This window comes from Hemicordylus capensis, chromosome 2, assembly GCF_027244095.1.
Source record: "Hemicordylus capensis ecotype Gifberg chromosome 2, rHemCap1.1.pri, whole genome shotgun sequence".
NCBI lineage: Eukaryota > Metazoa > Chordata > Lepidosauria > Squamata > Cordylidae > Hemicordylus > Hemicordylus capensis.
This window is the reverse complement of record NC_069658.1, coordinates 181995861-182014038: the sequence shown is the minus strand read 5'-3', so window position 1 is coordinate 182014038 and position 18178 is coordinate 181995861. Positions and strand designations below refer to the sequence as shown.

The window sequence follows — 18178 nt, the reverse complement described above, 5'->3', positions numbered from 1 at the left end:
AAGGGGTTCTATGGCAGATGCATCAAAAGAGACAGGATTCCCTAAACTTAGAACACTCTTCTTTGAAGAAATGGTGGGGTGTAAGTTAATTTAAAACACCACCACATTACAACAGAACTTAGCTGAGAAATCTAAAGGCTTCCACACTAAGAGGCAGAGAAGCCGGAGGAGATGGCAATGAACATGGTATAACACATGGCTTAGAGACTGAGTTGCACATTGGAAAGTCCCTGATTATAATCTAACTTCTGCTATTAGCTGATTAAGTGGCCTGGCAAGCCACACTCAGCTTCCTGCTGTGATAGGGGAATGATAATACTGGCCTAATTTCACAGAATTGGGAGATTTCAACAAGATAATGTATATGAAGCATTTTGAACCTTCCAAAAATGCTGTATAAATTAATATTAATTAAAAGTAATAGGAGTCAAACTTCCTTTCTTCCTTCCCTGCAAAATCCAGATGTCATTGTGTTGGACTAGGATTGGTGAGACACAGGTTCAAATCTCCTTAATAAGAAGCTCACAGGGTGATCTTGGGTCAATCAGCCTAACTTAAGTCACAGGGTGGTTGTTGTAAGGATTAATGGGAAGGAGAAAATTATGCCACCCTGAGCTCCTTGGAGGATGGTCAAGGCAGAAATGTGACTAATGTACAGATTAAATATTCTATGTTAAAAACAGTTGGTTAGCAGCATATAGGAGACCATTCCTTGACTCTTGCCCTACCTGGCAGGTGAAGGCTACTAGGGAGTAGGGATGTGCAAGGAACCACGGAGGTGTGGTCCGGCACTGGGAGGAGTGTCGCTTTAAGGGCGGGGGGGGGGTTAGTACTTACCCCTCCTGGCACTCGTCTTTTAACAAACGTTTTTGGGGCAGCAGGGTTCCTCCCTGCTGCTCCTGCCCCCATTGTTGGCTGCAAAGTTCTGAAGTAAGTATAAGCTGGCGCTACGCATGCGCCCGGCGCGGCGTGCACACACCCGTTTTCTCCACCGGCGCATGTGCACCGCATACGTCACGCGTGCATGCCAGCGGCAACAACGGGGGTGTGTGCACCACGCCGGGCGCATGCGTAGCGCCAGCTTATACTTACTTCAGAACTTTGCAGCCAATGATGGGGGCAGGGGCAGCAGGGAGGAACCCTGCCACCCCAAAAAGTTGGTTAAAAGACAAGCGCCGGAGGGGGAAGAGCGGTGGGAGGGGTAAGTACTACCCCCCCGCCCTTAAAGTGACACTCCCCTCCCCCGCCGGACCACCGGACCTGCCAAATTCCGGACCGGTCTGGTCCGGAGGCCTTTTCCATGGCTCCGGACCGGTCCGGGCACACCACTACTAGGGAGGGATTGGGTCCATGGGTGGCGGGGGTAGTGAATACCTACCTGAAATCAGGGGGCTGTCCCCCCCTCCCCACCTGAAGGAGACAGTCATTAGGCCCCTCCTTTAAAAGTCTTCATTAGACTTGGATGATTTAAATAATTTTTGACCATTTTCTAATTCCCCTTCTCTGGCAAGGTGTTGGAGAGCATGGTGGTGTCTTCACTCCAAGCAGCCCTAGATGATTCTGATTACTTTGATCCTTTCCAGTCTGGCTTCTGGCCTGGATACGGGATGGAAACTGCCCTGGTTGCCCTGGTGGATGGCCTATGCCAGGAGGTAGACAGAGGGAGTGTGACTCTTGATTCTTCTGGACCGCTCAATAGCTTTCGATACCATCAGTCGGGGTATCCTTCTGGGTTGGGAGCTGGGGGCCCCGTGATACAGTGGCTCCAGTCCTATCTTGAAGGTCATACTCAGAAGGTGCTACTAGGGGACTCATACTCCACCCTTTGTCCTATATGGTGCTGCAGGGATCCATTCCGTTCCCATGCTGTTTAACTTCTACATGAAACCTCTGGGAGAGGTCGTCCATAGCTGTGAGCTGTGGTGTCATCAATATGCAGATGACGCCCAACTCTACTTATAATTTAAGTCAGCAGACAAAAGGGAGGCAGTGAATGTTCCGAACTGGGGTTTGGAGGCTGTTCTGGACTGGATCGGGGTTGGAGAGAGGGAAGTCTGGTCTTTGATGGGGTGTCACTCCTCTAAAAGACAAAGTCCACAGCTTGGGGTGCTTGGAGGATTTCAGGTAGATATTCACCACCTCTGTCACTCCTGGACCCTAACCCTAGTAGCCTTCACCTGCCATGAAGGGCAAGGGTCAAAGAATGGTCTCATATGCTGCTAACCAACCGTTCTAAAATGTGGTGGTGGTGGTGTGCAGAAATGCTTTTTACCATCGTACAGCAGCTGCAACCCAACTTGGAGAAGCTGGACCTGACCATAGGTGTAATGGCCCTCCTGACAGGATAGAGGGCTAGCTACCCCACTTTTACATCCATGTGCCCCAAACAGCTAGGCTATGGGGAATTTTAGAATTAGGCATTCTAGACACTGACCAGCAGTTACCAAACAAAAAATGACAACACAACAGGGTTGTTGTGAAGTAATTAAAGGGCTAAGAGCTTGGTTTTGGAGGAGTGGGGGGAGAGGAGTTACCAGAGGCGTATCTAGGAAAAATAGCGCCTAGGGCAAGCACTGAAATTGTGCCCCTTGTCCAAACATCTGACACCCATCTTTCAGATAACTTTACCATAATATCAGCTCAAAAATACAAGTCAAGCTCATTAACCTTTTAATATTTCAAAAACTATTTAGCAGTGGACATAGCCAGACCAAAAAGTGCTGGAAAACTACACATTTCAGTATGCTGGGGCTCATAAAATACCCAAATACTATGTGGAGGTGTACTTGGAAAACCAAACAGAAGTGCCTGTCTAATTCTCTACTATGCATTGTAGCATCACTGTTACATAAGTTTTAAAAATAAATGGAGAATTTGACTTTTCCCAGATACTCTGGAAATAATTAAAGGATATGCAGAGTAAACTGTGTCACTGCTTGGAATATATTCTAGTATTTCAGAAAGACAGTTAAAATGAGAGAAAGAGAGCAAGAAACTCCCAGTGGGCCTTAATATAAAGGATCTCACACTGATTCAAAGACAAACCCATCATTAATAGCCATATTATTAAGACATCACATTTACTGTAAGTGGAGCCAGCATGGTGTAGTGGTTAGAGTGCTGGACTAGGAATGGGGAGACCCGAGCTCAAATCTCCATTCAGCCATGAGACTAGCTGGGTGACTCTGGGCCAGTCACTTCTCTCTCAGCCTAACCTACATCACAGGGTTGTTGTGAGGAGAAACTTAAGTATGTAGTACACTGCTCTGGGCTCCTTGGAGGAAGAGCGGGATATAAATGTAAAAAAAAAAAACAAAACTCACTTATCACAAGAAGCAAAGTAAGAGCAAATGAATATAACCCTAACTCATAAGCTTCAGCTCAGTATTCACAAGCCCTGATTCTCTGTACATAGTGCCAAACTGAATATGTGTACAGTGAATTATATTATATTAAATTTTTAAAAATTTTTCTACCTGTAGCCCCTTCAAGGGGCTTCCTAAAGGCTGGGGGGGGGGTCTGCAAAGGTTCCCCTTCCCCCCACTGGCTTCTAGGGCCTCACAGGGACCATTTGAGCATGTGCGGTGGCCATTTTTAAAAACAAAATATGTTTTTATACAGTGGCTGCTGAAAACAAATGGCCAGTGCGCATGCTCAAATGGCCTCTGCGAGGCCTGGCAGGCCTCACAGAGGCCATTTGAGCATGCGTGGTGGCCATTTTGTTTTCCACGGTCATTTTTAAATATTTTTAATTTTATAAAATAGCGCCCCCCTTCTAGTGGCGCCCTGCCTGCCCAACCATAGATACACCCCTGGCGACACCGACTTAACAGCACTCACTCAATCAATCAATCAGTCAAGGGAGCAATAGCTAGAATGCTCCTGGCCTGTCCCCTAAAAATGTAAGAGTAGCATCCTTGGGAGGATTCATCCATCCACTGTGGGGCCATGAGCTGCCGTGGTGGGTCTTTGGGGAGGCCAGATAGGCGGTCCCTTAGTCCAAGGTTCATTCTGATGTGCAGCTGGGTGCATTCTATGCAGTGCATTTTAAAAAAAAGTGCAGTGGAAACTAAGATGTTGTGCAGTTGGGCCTATGGAGTTTAATAAGGACATACTGTAGGTTGTTTCCGAAGATGTAATGGGGTGGGGGTGGGGCAAGATATTGAATATTGTTTGTTTTCCATTTCATAACCTTATACAAAAAGTACATTACAGCCTGCTGTTTCTCTTGCTCATTCTTTGTGAGGCACCATCGTTTTTCTTGCTTCCCCTCTTTCTTTGCCCTTCTCATTTCCCCCTCCTTCCCTCTCTGTCACTTTCTATTCATTTGCCTTTTCCCTTCTGTTAGCAAATGCTGAAGGAAGGGGATGCTTGTGGATAGGGGTGGGCTGCAGCCACTGCTAGTGCAGGTTGATAATAAACCTGCATGGGTCCTCTGTAACATTGGAGTCCTCTGTAACTCATGAAAGAGTGCAAAGGCAACAGCCACACCCATTGCATGTCCCCAGCATCTGGGATTCAGCCTGTGCTGGAGGTTCTCTATAGCCATCCTGCCTAATCGCCACAGAGGGGCCTCTCCTCCTCCATGAATGTTTCTAACCCCCTTTCAAACCCATCTAAGCCAGGGATCATCACCACACCTAGTTCCACAAGTTAATTGGCTTTCTTTTTTGTGTTTTCTGAACAGAGACAGGCCTTAGTGCTAAATGTGATGTAGAGGGATTTCCTAACTAAGGGACTTCAGCAAGTGATTAGGTGGAAAACATGTGGGGAGCAGGGAGGGCAGGACAGGGGTGACTCTCCCCTGGTGCTTTGACACTTTGAGCTGCACAACCAAGACAGTGTTTGGATTCAAACCAGAACCAGCGTGGCCAGTAACTGATCTTGCGATCTCACAATCAGCCACAGAATTCTGCCGTCATGGTTCCCCTTGGAGACCTGTGAGGATTCTGCAGGAGGCTCACTTGGCAGCATTCTAGATAAGCTGCAGCATCTTTGATAAGTTGGCTGTCAGTTTATCATCAGCTTATCATCTTAGCTGTCAGGATGGGTGGCTGCTGGTCATGGGTGAACTGTAGGTAAGTCTCCGGCATGGTGGGGAAGCCAAATCTAATGGCTGCCTGGACTTGGTTTTTAAAGATGCCCTTCCATTGTTTTACATGCGATTGTGCTCTCTATGTGAACTTTAGTGGTCACAAATTCACCACCAGTATTCACACCACACAGCTTCTCCTTGAAATGCAGGTGGCCCTCGAAGGTCACTTGCTGGGCTGATTTCCACTGTATTTCTTTTTTTCTTTTTTTGCTTTTTAAATGTTTTATTGGTTTTTACAATATCTTAACAATCCCGTTACATCTAATTAAGTAAATATTGACTTCCCACTCACCACTGTATTTCTTAAGCTTGCAGGTCCTAGACCTGTGAAATGGTAGCACCCAGGAGCTACTGGCTGGCCCCTGTGGGCCCACTTGGGGTTTTTTTGGGGGGGGAGGGGGGAATCCTGCCCACCAGTTGAAGCTGACTTCAAAAGCTGCCCTCTGCCAGCACCCCCATGTTATTTCCAAGAACATGCCTAACCTTTTCTTCTTTCATGTTCCTATAGGTCTCGCCCAGAGGCAGAACCAAAGTGAGTTGCTTTCCCCCCTCTTGACTCCTCTTAATGCTTTTGGCTCTGGTGTGGCCAGCTAAAGGGATGGGGGTGGAGGGGGTGGGGGTTGTTCAGACATAGCCCAAACCCGGGTAAAAGTGTGCCATCGAGTCGGTGTTGACTCCTGGTGACCACAGAGTCCTGTGGTTGTCTTTGGTAGAATACAGGAGGGGTTTACCATTGCCATCTCCCGCGCAGTGTGAGATGATGCCTTTCAGCATCTTCCTATATTGCTGCTGCCCGATATAGGTGTTTCCCATAGTCTGGGAAACATACTGCCGGGGATTCGAGTTGTCAGAAATATAAACCCTCTTATTCCATTTTTTAAACAAAACAAAACATCATGTATGTTCTTTCAGCTGAAGTGTCCCCTTTTTGGGGAGGGCTTTTTAAAAAGCTGAAAAGCTTCTCTGGAGAGGGGTGGGAAAGCTGGTCTCATATCTATAAACTACGAGAGTGAGTCTGCCCCCAGTCCTGTCAACCAGTCAATCCCCAAGTGAAAACAATTTGAGCAAAATGCAGTGAGTGACTTTCAATAGCAATTACTTTCACTGTTCCCAACCATGGAATCATCCAAAATTAGCAGGGCTTTCTAGAAGGATTATGGGTGAGGGCACACTTGGGATGGCACAGCACCCCCTCGGATTACTGGGGGGAACCCCTCAATTTCCTGTGATTTGCTACTAAGAATGTTTCTCCTTATCTCTGCAGGGATGAAGATGAAGATGAAGAGGGGGCACAGACTGGTAAGTGGATGACGGAGAGTGCATGCTTCTTCTCAGGGCTCCTCAACACCCCAGGGAGTGTCTCCTTGGAGACCTGTTTTGCTTTGAAAATGGAGAGAGATGGGCAGACGTCCATCTGATGGGTGAAGGGCAGGAGGGCAAGTTCAGCCACCTCTATCCTTTGCTGCTGGCACTTGTTGCAGCCAAAAGTGTTGGTGGAGACCAGGGGGCCCGGACAAGTCACATCTGGATACCCTCCCTTCTAGGAGGAGATGAGGAAAGGGTTGTGGCAGCAGACAGGCAGGTAGGTTTGGTCATTCTCCCTTGGAAGTGGTGCAATTCTGAAAAAGCCCTGCAAGAACCCTTTGCCCATACCCAGCCCCAAGACATCCTCTGGGCCTTGTTCCCCTGCCTTGGAGAAGAGGAAGCTAAAGCATGCTGGTGTCTTGTTTCCAAAGCTGGTGTCTTGTTTCCTTGTCCCTTAGCTAGGACCCATGTAATTTGACAATTGGAGGATCACCTGCAAACAAGGGCAACATTTCCTGGCCAATGAGCTCCGAGATCAGTCCAAAGAGACGCTTTCTTTCTCTGATCCCAGTTTTCTGCCCCTCGGAGCTGGGCCTGCATTCCTCAGATCATAGTTATGCTTCCTGCTTATGGCATCCAGGCAGATTTTCAAGCCCCACCCCTACCCCCGCACATAGGTCAAAAGGCTGTAACTGGGGATTGTTGCTTCAGCCAGAGAGCAAATGCATTGTTTAGTCCATGTGAACCATCAGCTCCCACTCTGCTCAAAGGAGAAGCCTCTTTGCTCACAGGTATGAGGAAAGAGGGCCCATAGTCCAATAGTGGAACAAGTGCTTTGCATGCACAAGGTCTTGGGTTGAGTCTTCTTCATCTTCTGTTAAAGGATCTTAGCTAGCCAGGGAAAGGCTTCTGCCCAAGAGCGGCTGTCAGCCAGAGTAGGGCAAAGTGAGCCAGGGGTATGACTTGGGAGAAGGCAGCTGCATTGGTATGTTCAGCAGATAGCGCCTGGCCATTGCACTCCCTTCTGAAGCGTAGTTGGTGAGGGCTGTCTTGCCAGTGCTAGGCAATGTATTCCTCTTCATCCCTTGCTTGTTTCCTTGGGTGGACCACCTCACCCACAATCCCAGGCTGCACCCCAGCTGGTTAACCTAGGCAGAAAGGGGAGGCAATTTCTATCAGGGCTATGGGCCATCCTCATTTCCAGATTCCTGCTTTATTTCCTCTCTTTCAGGTCATCCCAGAAATCCGGCCCATGTTGCCCCGTGTCCTGGGGGACCCAGGTTGCACCATGTTCTGGGGGACCCTCTGAGGGAAGAGCCCAATGAGGCAACCTTGGTGCCAGGACCCCTTCCAGGATTTCATGTCCCCACTGACATTCTGGGGAAAGAGCTCAATGAGGAAACCTCAATGCTAGGATCCCTTCCAGAACCTCACGTCCCCACTGATATTCTGGAGGAAGAGCTCAATGAGGAAATTTCGGTGCCAAGATCCCTTCCAGGTCCTTGCATCACCAATGACATTCTGGGGGAAGAGCCCAATGAGGCAACCTTGGTGCCAGGATCCCTTCCAATACTTTGTGTCCCTACTAGCATTCTGGGGAAAGAGGTCAATGAGGAAACCTCAAAGCCAGGACCTCTTCCAGGACCTCACATCACCAATGGTATTCTGGGAGAAGAGCTCAACGAGGCAACCTCAGTGCCAGGATCCCTTTCAGGACCTCTCATTTCCACTGATATTCTCGAGGAAACGCTCAAAGAGGAAACCTCAATGCCAGGATCCCTTCTAGGACCTCACATTACCAATGACATTCTGGGGGAAGAGGTCAATGAGGAAACCTCAGTGCCAGGTCCTTCCATCCCCACTGGCACTCCAAAGGAAGCAGCTTTTGCGTCAGAGCCCTTACCAGAGCCTTCCATTGCTGACAATTATCTTGAGCAAGAAGTAGAAATCCTCACAGGATTACAGCATGACTATGTCCAGCGGCGTAAGTATTGTGGCACCTCAGAACCCTTTTGCATAGACACCCAGCACAAAGTTCAGCTGGAGTTTTGATACTCAGCCCAGATGATGGACCAAGCACTAGCACTGCCCTTTTTTGCAAGACACCAGCACTCAGCCTGGTCAGAACATACAACATTTTGGCTCTCTTGGTTGCAGAAATGAGGGTTCGCCGCATTTCCCAGCAGTTCCCTCGTTCTCTCCGGGCCATCAACCTGCAAATCAGACACACACGGACAAGGCTCATCCGCAGTGAAGTTCGGCTGCAGCGGTGGGGAAAGGAAGGTACGTTTGCAGCACACCCCTGAAGTTGCTGCTGGGCTAAAAATGGCTCTTTTGCTCTCTGTTTCCTTCTCCTGAATGTTGAAATGTTTGATTTGAGTCTGCATCTAAGTTTCGGAGGGGAGGCCTGTGGGTGGGTTGTCAGTGCTTGCTGAAGTGTTCCTTCGTTTTCTGTCTTTCAGGTGACCAAGCTCTGATGCCTGTAATTCAGACAGCTTCTCATGGTGAGCAGTGAGGGCAAGTGATGGCGGGTGTGGTAGTATGCCAGCGTTTGCGGCTGATCAGCTGCTGCTGCTTCTCTCTTGCAGATGATCCTGCAGGCCCTGCTGCATGTCTCCGCCCCCCTGGGTCCGGTTCATTATTATCTTCTGCCTCGCTGGAAGTTGGCTCCATCCCACCCTCCGCCTCCACCTCTTCTTTCCTCCTGCATCCCTCTCCCCCTCCTCCTCCTTCCCCACCTCCTCTAGAGCCAGACCTCAGCAATGTAAAAGAAACTCTGCAGAGTTTGATGGATTTGCAGTTCCATCAGCTGAATGACCGTAAGTCTCACAGAGGCAGCACCCCTTTTCCATCCTCATTGTTGTTTTCCAATCTAAAACACTTATTGTCTAAAAACAGAGATGGGCAAGCAACAGAGGAAGGAGAGGGAAGTTGAGGTGGGACAAGCGGGGGAACGATGTGTATGTATTTCAGCTGCACCTCCGTAGGACCAGGGAGACGTGGGTTTGAATTCTCATCCAGCCATGAACCTCGCTGGGCGACTTTGGGCTAGTCACTTGTCCCGCAGTCTAACTTAACTCTTAGGGGTGTTAGGAGGAAAAAATCACCATGTATACCTCCCTGAGCTGCTTGAGGAAGAGCAGAATGTGAATACTAAATTCATGAATGCTGATAATATGAATGCTAATATCAGCCCTTTTGAATTCAAGCTGGACTGAAAGAGGAAACCAAGGAGGATGTCATACAATTGTGCTTATCACAATCCTCCTTATAGCATCGTCAATGTACATGGGCAAAAGTTCCCGGCCACCAGGAGCATACAGTCTAAAGTCTGGCTTTGGAGAGAGAAGTGAGGAAGAGGAGGAAAGCATAAGGGGCATTCAGTTCAAGCTGATGGAGCTCCCTCTGCTGAGGCATTAAGCCAAAAGCTGCACAGAGGAGGTGGAAGGATAGGAGAGAGATGTGGGCCCACATGAGTGGCGGTTCCAGACCCAAGGGTCAGTGAGGGAGAAGAAAAAGAGTAGTTTTAGAGAGCAGGAGACCTCCAGGTGGCTGAAGACAGAAGCTGGAGGAGCAAAACCCAACCTGCTGGGGTGCAAGTTGGGGGAGGGGGGGAGGATCAGTGCAGAGGGACAGGGTGGGGCATAGCCATGGAGGGTTTTCAAGGTAGAGAGGAGAAGTCTGTGCTGGGCATGGAAAGGGACTAGAAGTCAGTGCAGGGACTGGTATTGTGGAGGACAGGCCCCTTGACCCTGTTTGTTTTCTTTCCTTCAAGGCCAAAGAGACCTCCGCAGCTGCCAGGAATGTTTGCAAAACCTCAAGGCACTGAGGGGACAGCTCCGGAGACTGCGGAGCAGACTGGCAAGGGTGGAAGCCACTATGGGGATCCTGGTTCCTCCAAGGGAGCTGGATGTTGAGGAGGAAAAAGAGCAAGACAAAAACCAGACAGTGCTTCATACATAGGTAGCAATAAAATGCTGCATATTTATTTTAAAAATATTAAACATTTGTTTTCATAGGATAGGATGTAGAGACTAAACAGCAATAGAACATGCATATTTACTGCTTAAAAATTAAAAAGTTGATTTTAAAGAAAATAAAGTTGTCTTACTTTGAATATTCTTTGGGTAGAGTTGGGTAAAAATGTCTTTGGGTCAAACCCAGCCACAGAAAAGGCTCTATGGCCAGTCCACTTGGGGCCAAGAGATGTTCTGAGAGGTTCAAGAGGTAGCTCAAGATAGACTGCTCCTTGCCAGGAGGCTTATACAGAGCTTGTCTGCCCCAATATGTATGGCTAGGAGGCCTGATTTTGGCCCTGAAGAGGGATCTGCCTCTTGTGGAAGAGGATGGAGTGGTGATGCAGAAGGGGAAGCTTGATTTAGGGCAGGGCTGCACAACACCAGCCCTCCAGCTGCTGTTTGACTACAGTTCCCATCAACCTTGACTTTTGGCTAGTGTGACTGGGGACTATGGGAGCTGTAACCCAACAACAGCTGGAAGGCCCAAGTGGTGCAGCCCTGGGTTAGGTGAACCACTCAGGGCTGCTGGGTGGCAGGAATAATGGAAAGGAGGCCAAGTGTTCCAAATGGAAAGGAGGCCAAATGTTATTCTCCAGCCCCCTTATTTTCCACCAAGAGCCAAAGCAGCAGCTAGAGGCTTGGATCCAGGCAAAGAGTCAAGCTGAGTCAGGGGCGTAATGATAGGGGGGGCAGGCAGGGCACGTGCCCTGGGTGGCACTCTTGCTGGCCATGTGGGGGGCGCCAAAAAGTCCCATGCCCCCCCTGCCGATCCCCACCCAAATTATTTTAAATAAAAATTTATTTAGCGGCAGTCAAAGGAGCACGTGGCGCCCCCCCCCACGAGCGGTCCCTGCCGCGCCCGCACACCCCCCCCCATTGCTTTGCTGGCTTGGCGGGCGGCAGACACCTAGTTTGCATTTTTAAATTTATTGCTTGTTAATGCTGCTTGCTTGCCTTCGGCTGTCTTGCTTCGGCAGGCCCTCTAGTGGCTTGCCAGGGTGAGGGCACACGCACGGCATGCACACAATCTTCATCAGCGTAAGCCGGCCGAGTTGCGCCGCTGCGCATGCGTGCGTCCTCCCAGCGTCCCCAGCACCTTCTGCACGTGGCGTCGGAGGCAGCGAGAGCGTTTTGGGGCTGAGTCTCAGGCAGGCAGGAGGAGGAGGACGAGGAGCGTGGAGAACAGACCTCGCGTGTCGCGTCATCATCAAGTGTTTGGTGGTCGACAAGGAAGGTCTGTGTGTGTTCTCTTCTCTTGAAAAATTTATTTAAAAAAAAAAAAAATCCAACGGCCGCTCATTCCGAAGTGTGCAAAAAAGGCAGCCCGCTTTAATATTTTGAGGTTATTTCTTATCACGCCTAAGGCTTCTCGACCGGCCAGCCTTAATTCGGAGTCTGCTGCGTGGAGCCATGGCAGAGCATGGGCGCCCAGTCCCTCTCCTTGGTTGCCGGCCTTTGCCCCTGGCCACCTGCCTCTGCCGCCTCCTCCGCCTCGTGCCCTCTCTCTCGAGGGCAGCGAGCCCCCCATCTCTGCGGACGCCGACGGCGCCCCCTATGCAGGTAACTAGCGCGAGAGCCGGCGCTGGCTGGCAGCAGCTGCTGACCCCAGAGTTGTCTGGGGCGCGGGTGGGGGGCAGGCAGCGGGGCTGGTCCTGGGAGGAGGAGCAACAGCGGGGCATTGGGAAGGGGAAAGCAGCCGCAGCCCTGCTGCACTCAGGGCAGGATTTCATGCTGTGGTTTTAAAAGGAGAATTTAAATCAGGACAAAGTGGGTGAGTGTGAGAGATTTAAACTCTCCCTCTCCGTTGCGATTTGCAACCTACGAAATCCCTTTTCCACAAACAAAGTTAACCTGGGAAGCTTGGATGAATAACTGTAATGTCTATGTTCAAAGAACAGAATGGGCAGTGTGAGGAGTGCCTTCAGTTTTTATGATAAATTGTGAGTTCTCAAGAGGCACTCATCATCTTGAAGGACTGGATGTGCTTGTGTCTGCTGTTTTATTTTTAATTGTGAGGAGACCTTGAGAGTGTATTTGATAACCATCAATGCAGCTCATGCTAGATTGTAATGGAAAGTTTTTCAGAATTCCAGTAGTTATTGTGTTCCAAATGATATTAAAAAACCCAGACAATATCTATAGTAACAATTGTTCCTTTACTCCATGTTGCTGAAGATCCTCGCAACCAATATAAATACATCAAGTTTCAAATAAAGATACTTGGGAGACTCTTGAGTTTGGGGAAGTACTCATGGATCCCTCCCCTGCACTTTCAGACTGTCACCTCCCCAACCAAACCTTGCCTTGGCTTCCTCTCCCCACCCTTCATTCTGCATGGAATTAACTGAAAGGTTGGCTGTGTGTCTTCTTGCCAGAATACAGATACTTGGGGCCTGATTCTGCAGTTACTTTCTCTTCCATCTCCCTCTATTGTCAGGAAATGATTAGGGGAGGGAAGAGAAATCCTCCATGTGAATAGCAAATGCCTTCAGAGACATTCCTAAATGGTAATTACTGAAAACAGTATCTAGATCACTTTCTGGTTCCTGAGCCTATAGCATCACTAAAGGTTACTTCCCGTTAAACCTACCCCACGACATACAGAATAATGTGCATTGGCAACTAAAGATTGGCAGTATTGACCACTTCCAGGGATTCAGGTAATGTGGTGTAAACAGCAGGATACAGCTTTTTCTAGTTTCTGTGAACAGGCACAGCCTGAACACATACATGACTAGTATGACTATTTATATACTGCTTATCAACAAAAATTTTTGAAGCAATTTACACAGAAAAATAAAGAAATAATAAATACGGTTTTTTGTAAATATTCTTATTCTAATTAGCTTATTATAATAAGATCTTATTTTAATTAGAAATTATTGATTCTTTGTTGCTATTTTTACCATGCATAAATGTCAACCCATAACTCTCCCTTAGAGGCATGTCCTTTCCTGTGCTAGGGGGGAAACGGGCATGGTATTTCTAAGATCAAAACATTTTTTAACCAGGGAATCCAACCACACATTTCCCCCCCATTTAATACATTTCTGTGCCATCAAAGTATACACTCTCATGCTGGTTTACAACCAACAAAAAACAAAACAAAAACAGTTAAAACAAAAGTTGATGTCGGCGATGCAATGCACATATTAACTGTCTGCAGTTTAAATAAGGATTGATAGGGAGAGTTTAAATAAGGACAAAATGTGTGTGCATCCATTGCTGATTAACAAATAGACCTTTCTTATAACAACATCAGAGCAACTGAAGAAGGCAGAAGTCAAAACGTCTTGCACATTATATTTCTGTTTGTTAATCAACAATAAATGTATTCTATTCTTTTTTATTAACTGTATTTTTCTGGGGCTCCAGAAAATACTTGTATGGAGTTCTCTTTGCAGCTTTAGAAATAGTCAATCTGTGTGTGTGTGTGTGTGTGTGTGTGTGTGTGTGTGTGTGTGTGTATAAAAACATGTAGTGTGTGTGTGTGTATGTATATGTATGAATGAATAAATGTACAGTATGCATGCATGATGCAGAGATAAAGGGATAATTTAAATAGAGACAACATATGTGTACATAGCTGTAGATGTATTTATTCTCATATATATACCAACACACACACATATTAATTTTCTTGATCCTATCGCTATGAAAATACACATTTCGTGTTAGTAAGTAAGCCCCTTTGAACTTAATGGGACACTTCTGAGTAAATAAATTCAAGTTGATTTAAGCCAAGTTATGATTTTAGGTTATTTATTTTAGGTTATTTGTTGCATTTTTGGTTATTTGTTGCATCTTTGGTTATTTGTTGCATTTTGAAATTTTTGGTAATTTTTGTAATTTTTAAAATAAAAGTTTTCTGAAACATGTGTGTCAGTCAGATGTATGTTGGGGGCGGCGGCGGGGGGGGGGCGCAATTTCAGTGCTTGCCCTAGGCGCTGTTTTCCCTAGTTATGCCTCTGCTTGGGGCCTGCCGAGTTCAGACTTCAGGGAGGCCTACACGGAGGCCTCTCTGGAAGCCCCGCCGATCAGCTGAGAGGCGGGGAGAGAAGAGCTCTGCAGTTTGCAGGCCTCACCGATCCTCGGCCGGAGCTGGAGGCAAGTGGCTGAGGGGCCCTGGGGCTGGGCAGGTGGGCAATGGGGTGGGGGTGGCTGGAACTGGCATGGTGCCCTCCCCTCAGTGGCGCCTAGGGCACGTGCCCTGGCTGCCCCACCCCAGTTCCACCCATGTTAACAACATCACACATAAAACAAGAGATGGTAAAAAGCACTTCCAGTTCTTTGTGGCCTATTCCAGGTAACACCAGATCGGTTTGTTGAGTCTTCAAGTCACTTCATGCAGACTGTCAACTCCTGCTTTCAGTTAGGGATACAGGCAGTCACTGGGCAGGGCTCAGCCAATCACTGCAAAGCTGTGCAAAGCAAGCCAAGGGTTTGTTTGCAGCCTTCTTACTGAATACAAACTGAATGGAGCTGGCAAAACACAGTAACCAGTAGGGATGTGCCTGGAGGCCTGGCCTCGTCCCGGCGGGTAGACCGGGCCTCCGCCGGAACTCCCAGGTGTCCTTTGCGGCACGCGTGCGCCGCGCAAAGCCTCAGTAGCGTCTGGGACTTTGCCGAGAGAGGAGCTCTGTTCGCGAGCTCCTCTCTATTTTTAAATCAACATCTGGTGAGGACTCGGGCGGGCAGCTGGGAGAGAGGGGGGGAGGGCGGGCTGCTAGGAGGGCGGGCGGGCAGGCGACGGGGGCAGCAGTAGCTTTGGCCATAATCTGCTCGTGGGGGGGGCGGGGGCGGCTGGTTTCCAGCGCCCCAATTACTCGGTAATATACAGGCGCTGGAGGGGGCAAAGAGGTGGGAGGGGTAAGTAAGCCCTCCCCGCCCTTAAAGAAAGACCCCCCACCCGGACCCGGACCGGCCAGGTCCGAACCAGTCCGGACAGCTCGGAGGCCTTTAGAATGGCCTCTAGACCGGTTTGGACACACCCCTAGTAACCAGAGCTCCATGCTCAGTGAGTACAAAGGCTCCATCCGGATTGAACTACTGCAATGTGCTCTGCATGGAGCTGCCCTTGAACAGGCTTTGGAAGCTTCTGCTGGTGCTGCTAAGAATGCTGCTGCTAAGGTGCTCGGGGGCCCAAGTCCCATCATGAGTGTTACGCCCATCCTGCGGTGGCTTCATTGGTTACAAGTCTGCTTCTGGGCTAGATTCAAGGTGCTGGTCTTAACCTTTAAAGCCAAGCAAGCAGGGGTGTAGCAACCGCTGAGCAAGGGGGGCAATTGTCCTCGGGCCCTAAGGGTCTGGGCCCCCCTCCCAAGGCCCTCGCTTGCCTCCTCCTGCACTCAGCCAGCAAGCAAAGTGCTCACTGGCTGGGAGTGCAAGGCACACCCCTCTCTTCAGCCAGTGTTCCATGCTGGCTGGGGAGGGATGGACTCTCCTCTCCGACTGGGCATTGGTGCCTCAGACTCTCATGTCAGAGACAAGAGTGGGGAGGGGTCAGTGCAGAGAACGGGTCTGTCAAAGCCGCAGCATAGTTTCATTTCCTTATTTCCCCTGTCAACGGTTGGTGGAATAGTTAAAAGGGAACTCCTTCCAAGGAGTTTGGATTGTGACAGACCCGTTCTCTGCACTGGCCCCGCCCTAGGGTTGCCATGCCCCCCTGGAATTCTGGGTTTTACCTGGATTTTAAGCCTCTCACCCAGATTGCTTAGCCCGGATTTCAGCTTTCATTACAAAAACAAAACAAAACAGCTAAGCTCTAGCCCTTGCAGAAGCAGAGTTTTGGAGCAAAACGTGCAGTCACTATTCTGCTCAGAAATTATTTTCAAGCCAATTTCCATAATATGCAAATTAGGCACCCAGATTTGGAAAGCCAAACTATGGCAACCCTACCCCACCCCTATGTGTCTGATGTCAGATGCAGGGGGCATGGCTTTAGGGGGGGCACATGCTTCATATGTGCACAAGAACACCCAGGGAGCAGGGGAGCCGCCAGTCAGATCTTTTCCTCTGGCACACCCAAACCTCCACATGTCCCTGAGATGGCTTGAGACTAAGGTATATGTTGGACTGCATTTGCCCATATGAACCTGCCTGGGCCCTCTCTTCGGCAACTCAGGCCCTGTTCATGGCCTTGCCAATAACAGATGTTCAGGTACTAGAGACAGGGCCTTTTGGGTTGAGGCCCCTCAACTTTGGAATGCCCTCCCAGAAGAGAATTGCCATGCTCCCTCCCTCAGTCAACTGCAGACATGTCTTTTTAGAGAGGCTTTAATATCCACTGGATATTAATCTGGTAGGCTTTTATCTGTAGGTTTCTTAGTGTTTAGCTTTTCATTGGTAACATTTAAATACAATTTTTTAAAAATTGTAAATTTAACTGTGGTTTTAGTCTGGCTGTTTTTAGCTCTTTAAAATCTTATTAATTATTGAATTCTATATTGTATCTATTTTATTAATGTTGTAAGCCACCCCAAGAAGTGGTGCACTGAAGGGAGGGATATAATTTTTTGTTGTTAATAATAATAATAATAAATAAATAAATAAATGATATTGAACAATGGCTAACAACTTGGAAAACTCATCTCATAATGAAAGACCCAGCAAAAGGTGCAGTTCCAAGTAATTATAGACTGATAACCTGCCTGCCAACCATGTTCAAATTATTAACTGGAATAATAGCAGATGAAGCCATGCAACACTTATTAACTAACAAACAGCTTCCAGTTGAACAGAAAGGAAATTGCCCGAACACCATAGGCACAAAAGACCAGCTGCTGATTGACAAAATGATTTTAGAAAACTGCAAGAGAAGAAAAACCAATCTAAGTGTTGCATGGATTGACTACAAGAAAGCCTTCGATTCATTGCCTCACACATGGATACTAAAATGTTTAGCAACAACTGCTGTCAGCAAAAACATTCAGATATTTATAAAAAAAGCAATGAGCATGTGGAGTACACAGTTAACAATCAATGGCGAGACACTTGGTTAGCATTAGAAGAGGCATTTTCCAAGGGGACTCACTATCCCCTCTGTTTGTAATCGCCATGACCCCACTTTCACAAATACTAAACAAAACAGGCCTTGGATACCAAACATCTAAAACATCAAGTAAAATCAACCATCTACTGCACATGGACGATCTGAAGTTGTATGGAAAGTCCCTATTAGAAATCGAATCACTGCTAAACACTGTCCGTATATTCAGTAGCGATATAGCAATGGAGTTTGGACTAGACAAGTGTGCTGCATTAATAATGAACAGAGGGAAAATAAGAAAAACAGAAGGAATAGAAGTGCCCAATGGAAGCAAGATCAAGAACCTGGAAGAGAAAGAACATTACAAATACTTGGGCATTCTCCAGGCTGAAAACATCGCACACACTGAAGTTAAAAGAAAAATGGGAAGTGAATACATCAGGAGAGTTAGAAAAATCCTCAAGTCCAAACTCAATGGCGGGAACACCATACAAACCATAAACACCTGGGCTATACCTGTTATCAGATACACTGCAGGAATAATAGACTGGACCCAGGCAGAGCTAGAGATGCTGGATCGTAAGACCAGGAAAATCATGACCATCAATCATGCTCTGCAACCCCGCAGTGATGTCAATAGGCTATACCTCCCTCGCAGCTCAGGTGGAAGAGGAATGCTGCAAGTCCATCGAACAGTAGAGGAGGAGAAAAGAGGCCTTGAAGAATATATAAAGGACAGTGAAGAAGATACACTTCAAATGGTCAATAATG

At 47.9% G+C, this 18178-nt stretch overlaps 1 protein-coding gene across 1 annotated transcript; it reads left to right on the top strand.

The window, feature by feature from the left end:
• The first annotated feature begins 4705 nt into the window (after positions 1 to 4705).
• On the top strand, positions 4706 to 10689 carry LOC128342180 (uncharacterized). Its single transcript, XM_053289191.1, has 8 exons — positions 4706 to 5078; positions 5604 to 5627; positions 6360 to 6394; positions 7632 to 8384; positions 8558 to 8683; positions 8863 to 8904; positions 8989 to 9219; positions 10176 to 10689. The coding sequence occupies exons 1-8, from the start codon at positions 5047 to 5049 to the stop codon at positions 10361 to 10363; spliced, it is 1431 nt and encodes a 476-aa protein (XP_053145166.1). The 5' UTR covers positions 4706 to 5046; the 3' UTR covers positions 10364 to 10689.
• Positions 10690 to 18178: the final 7489 nt, after the last annotated feature.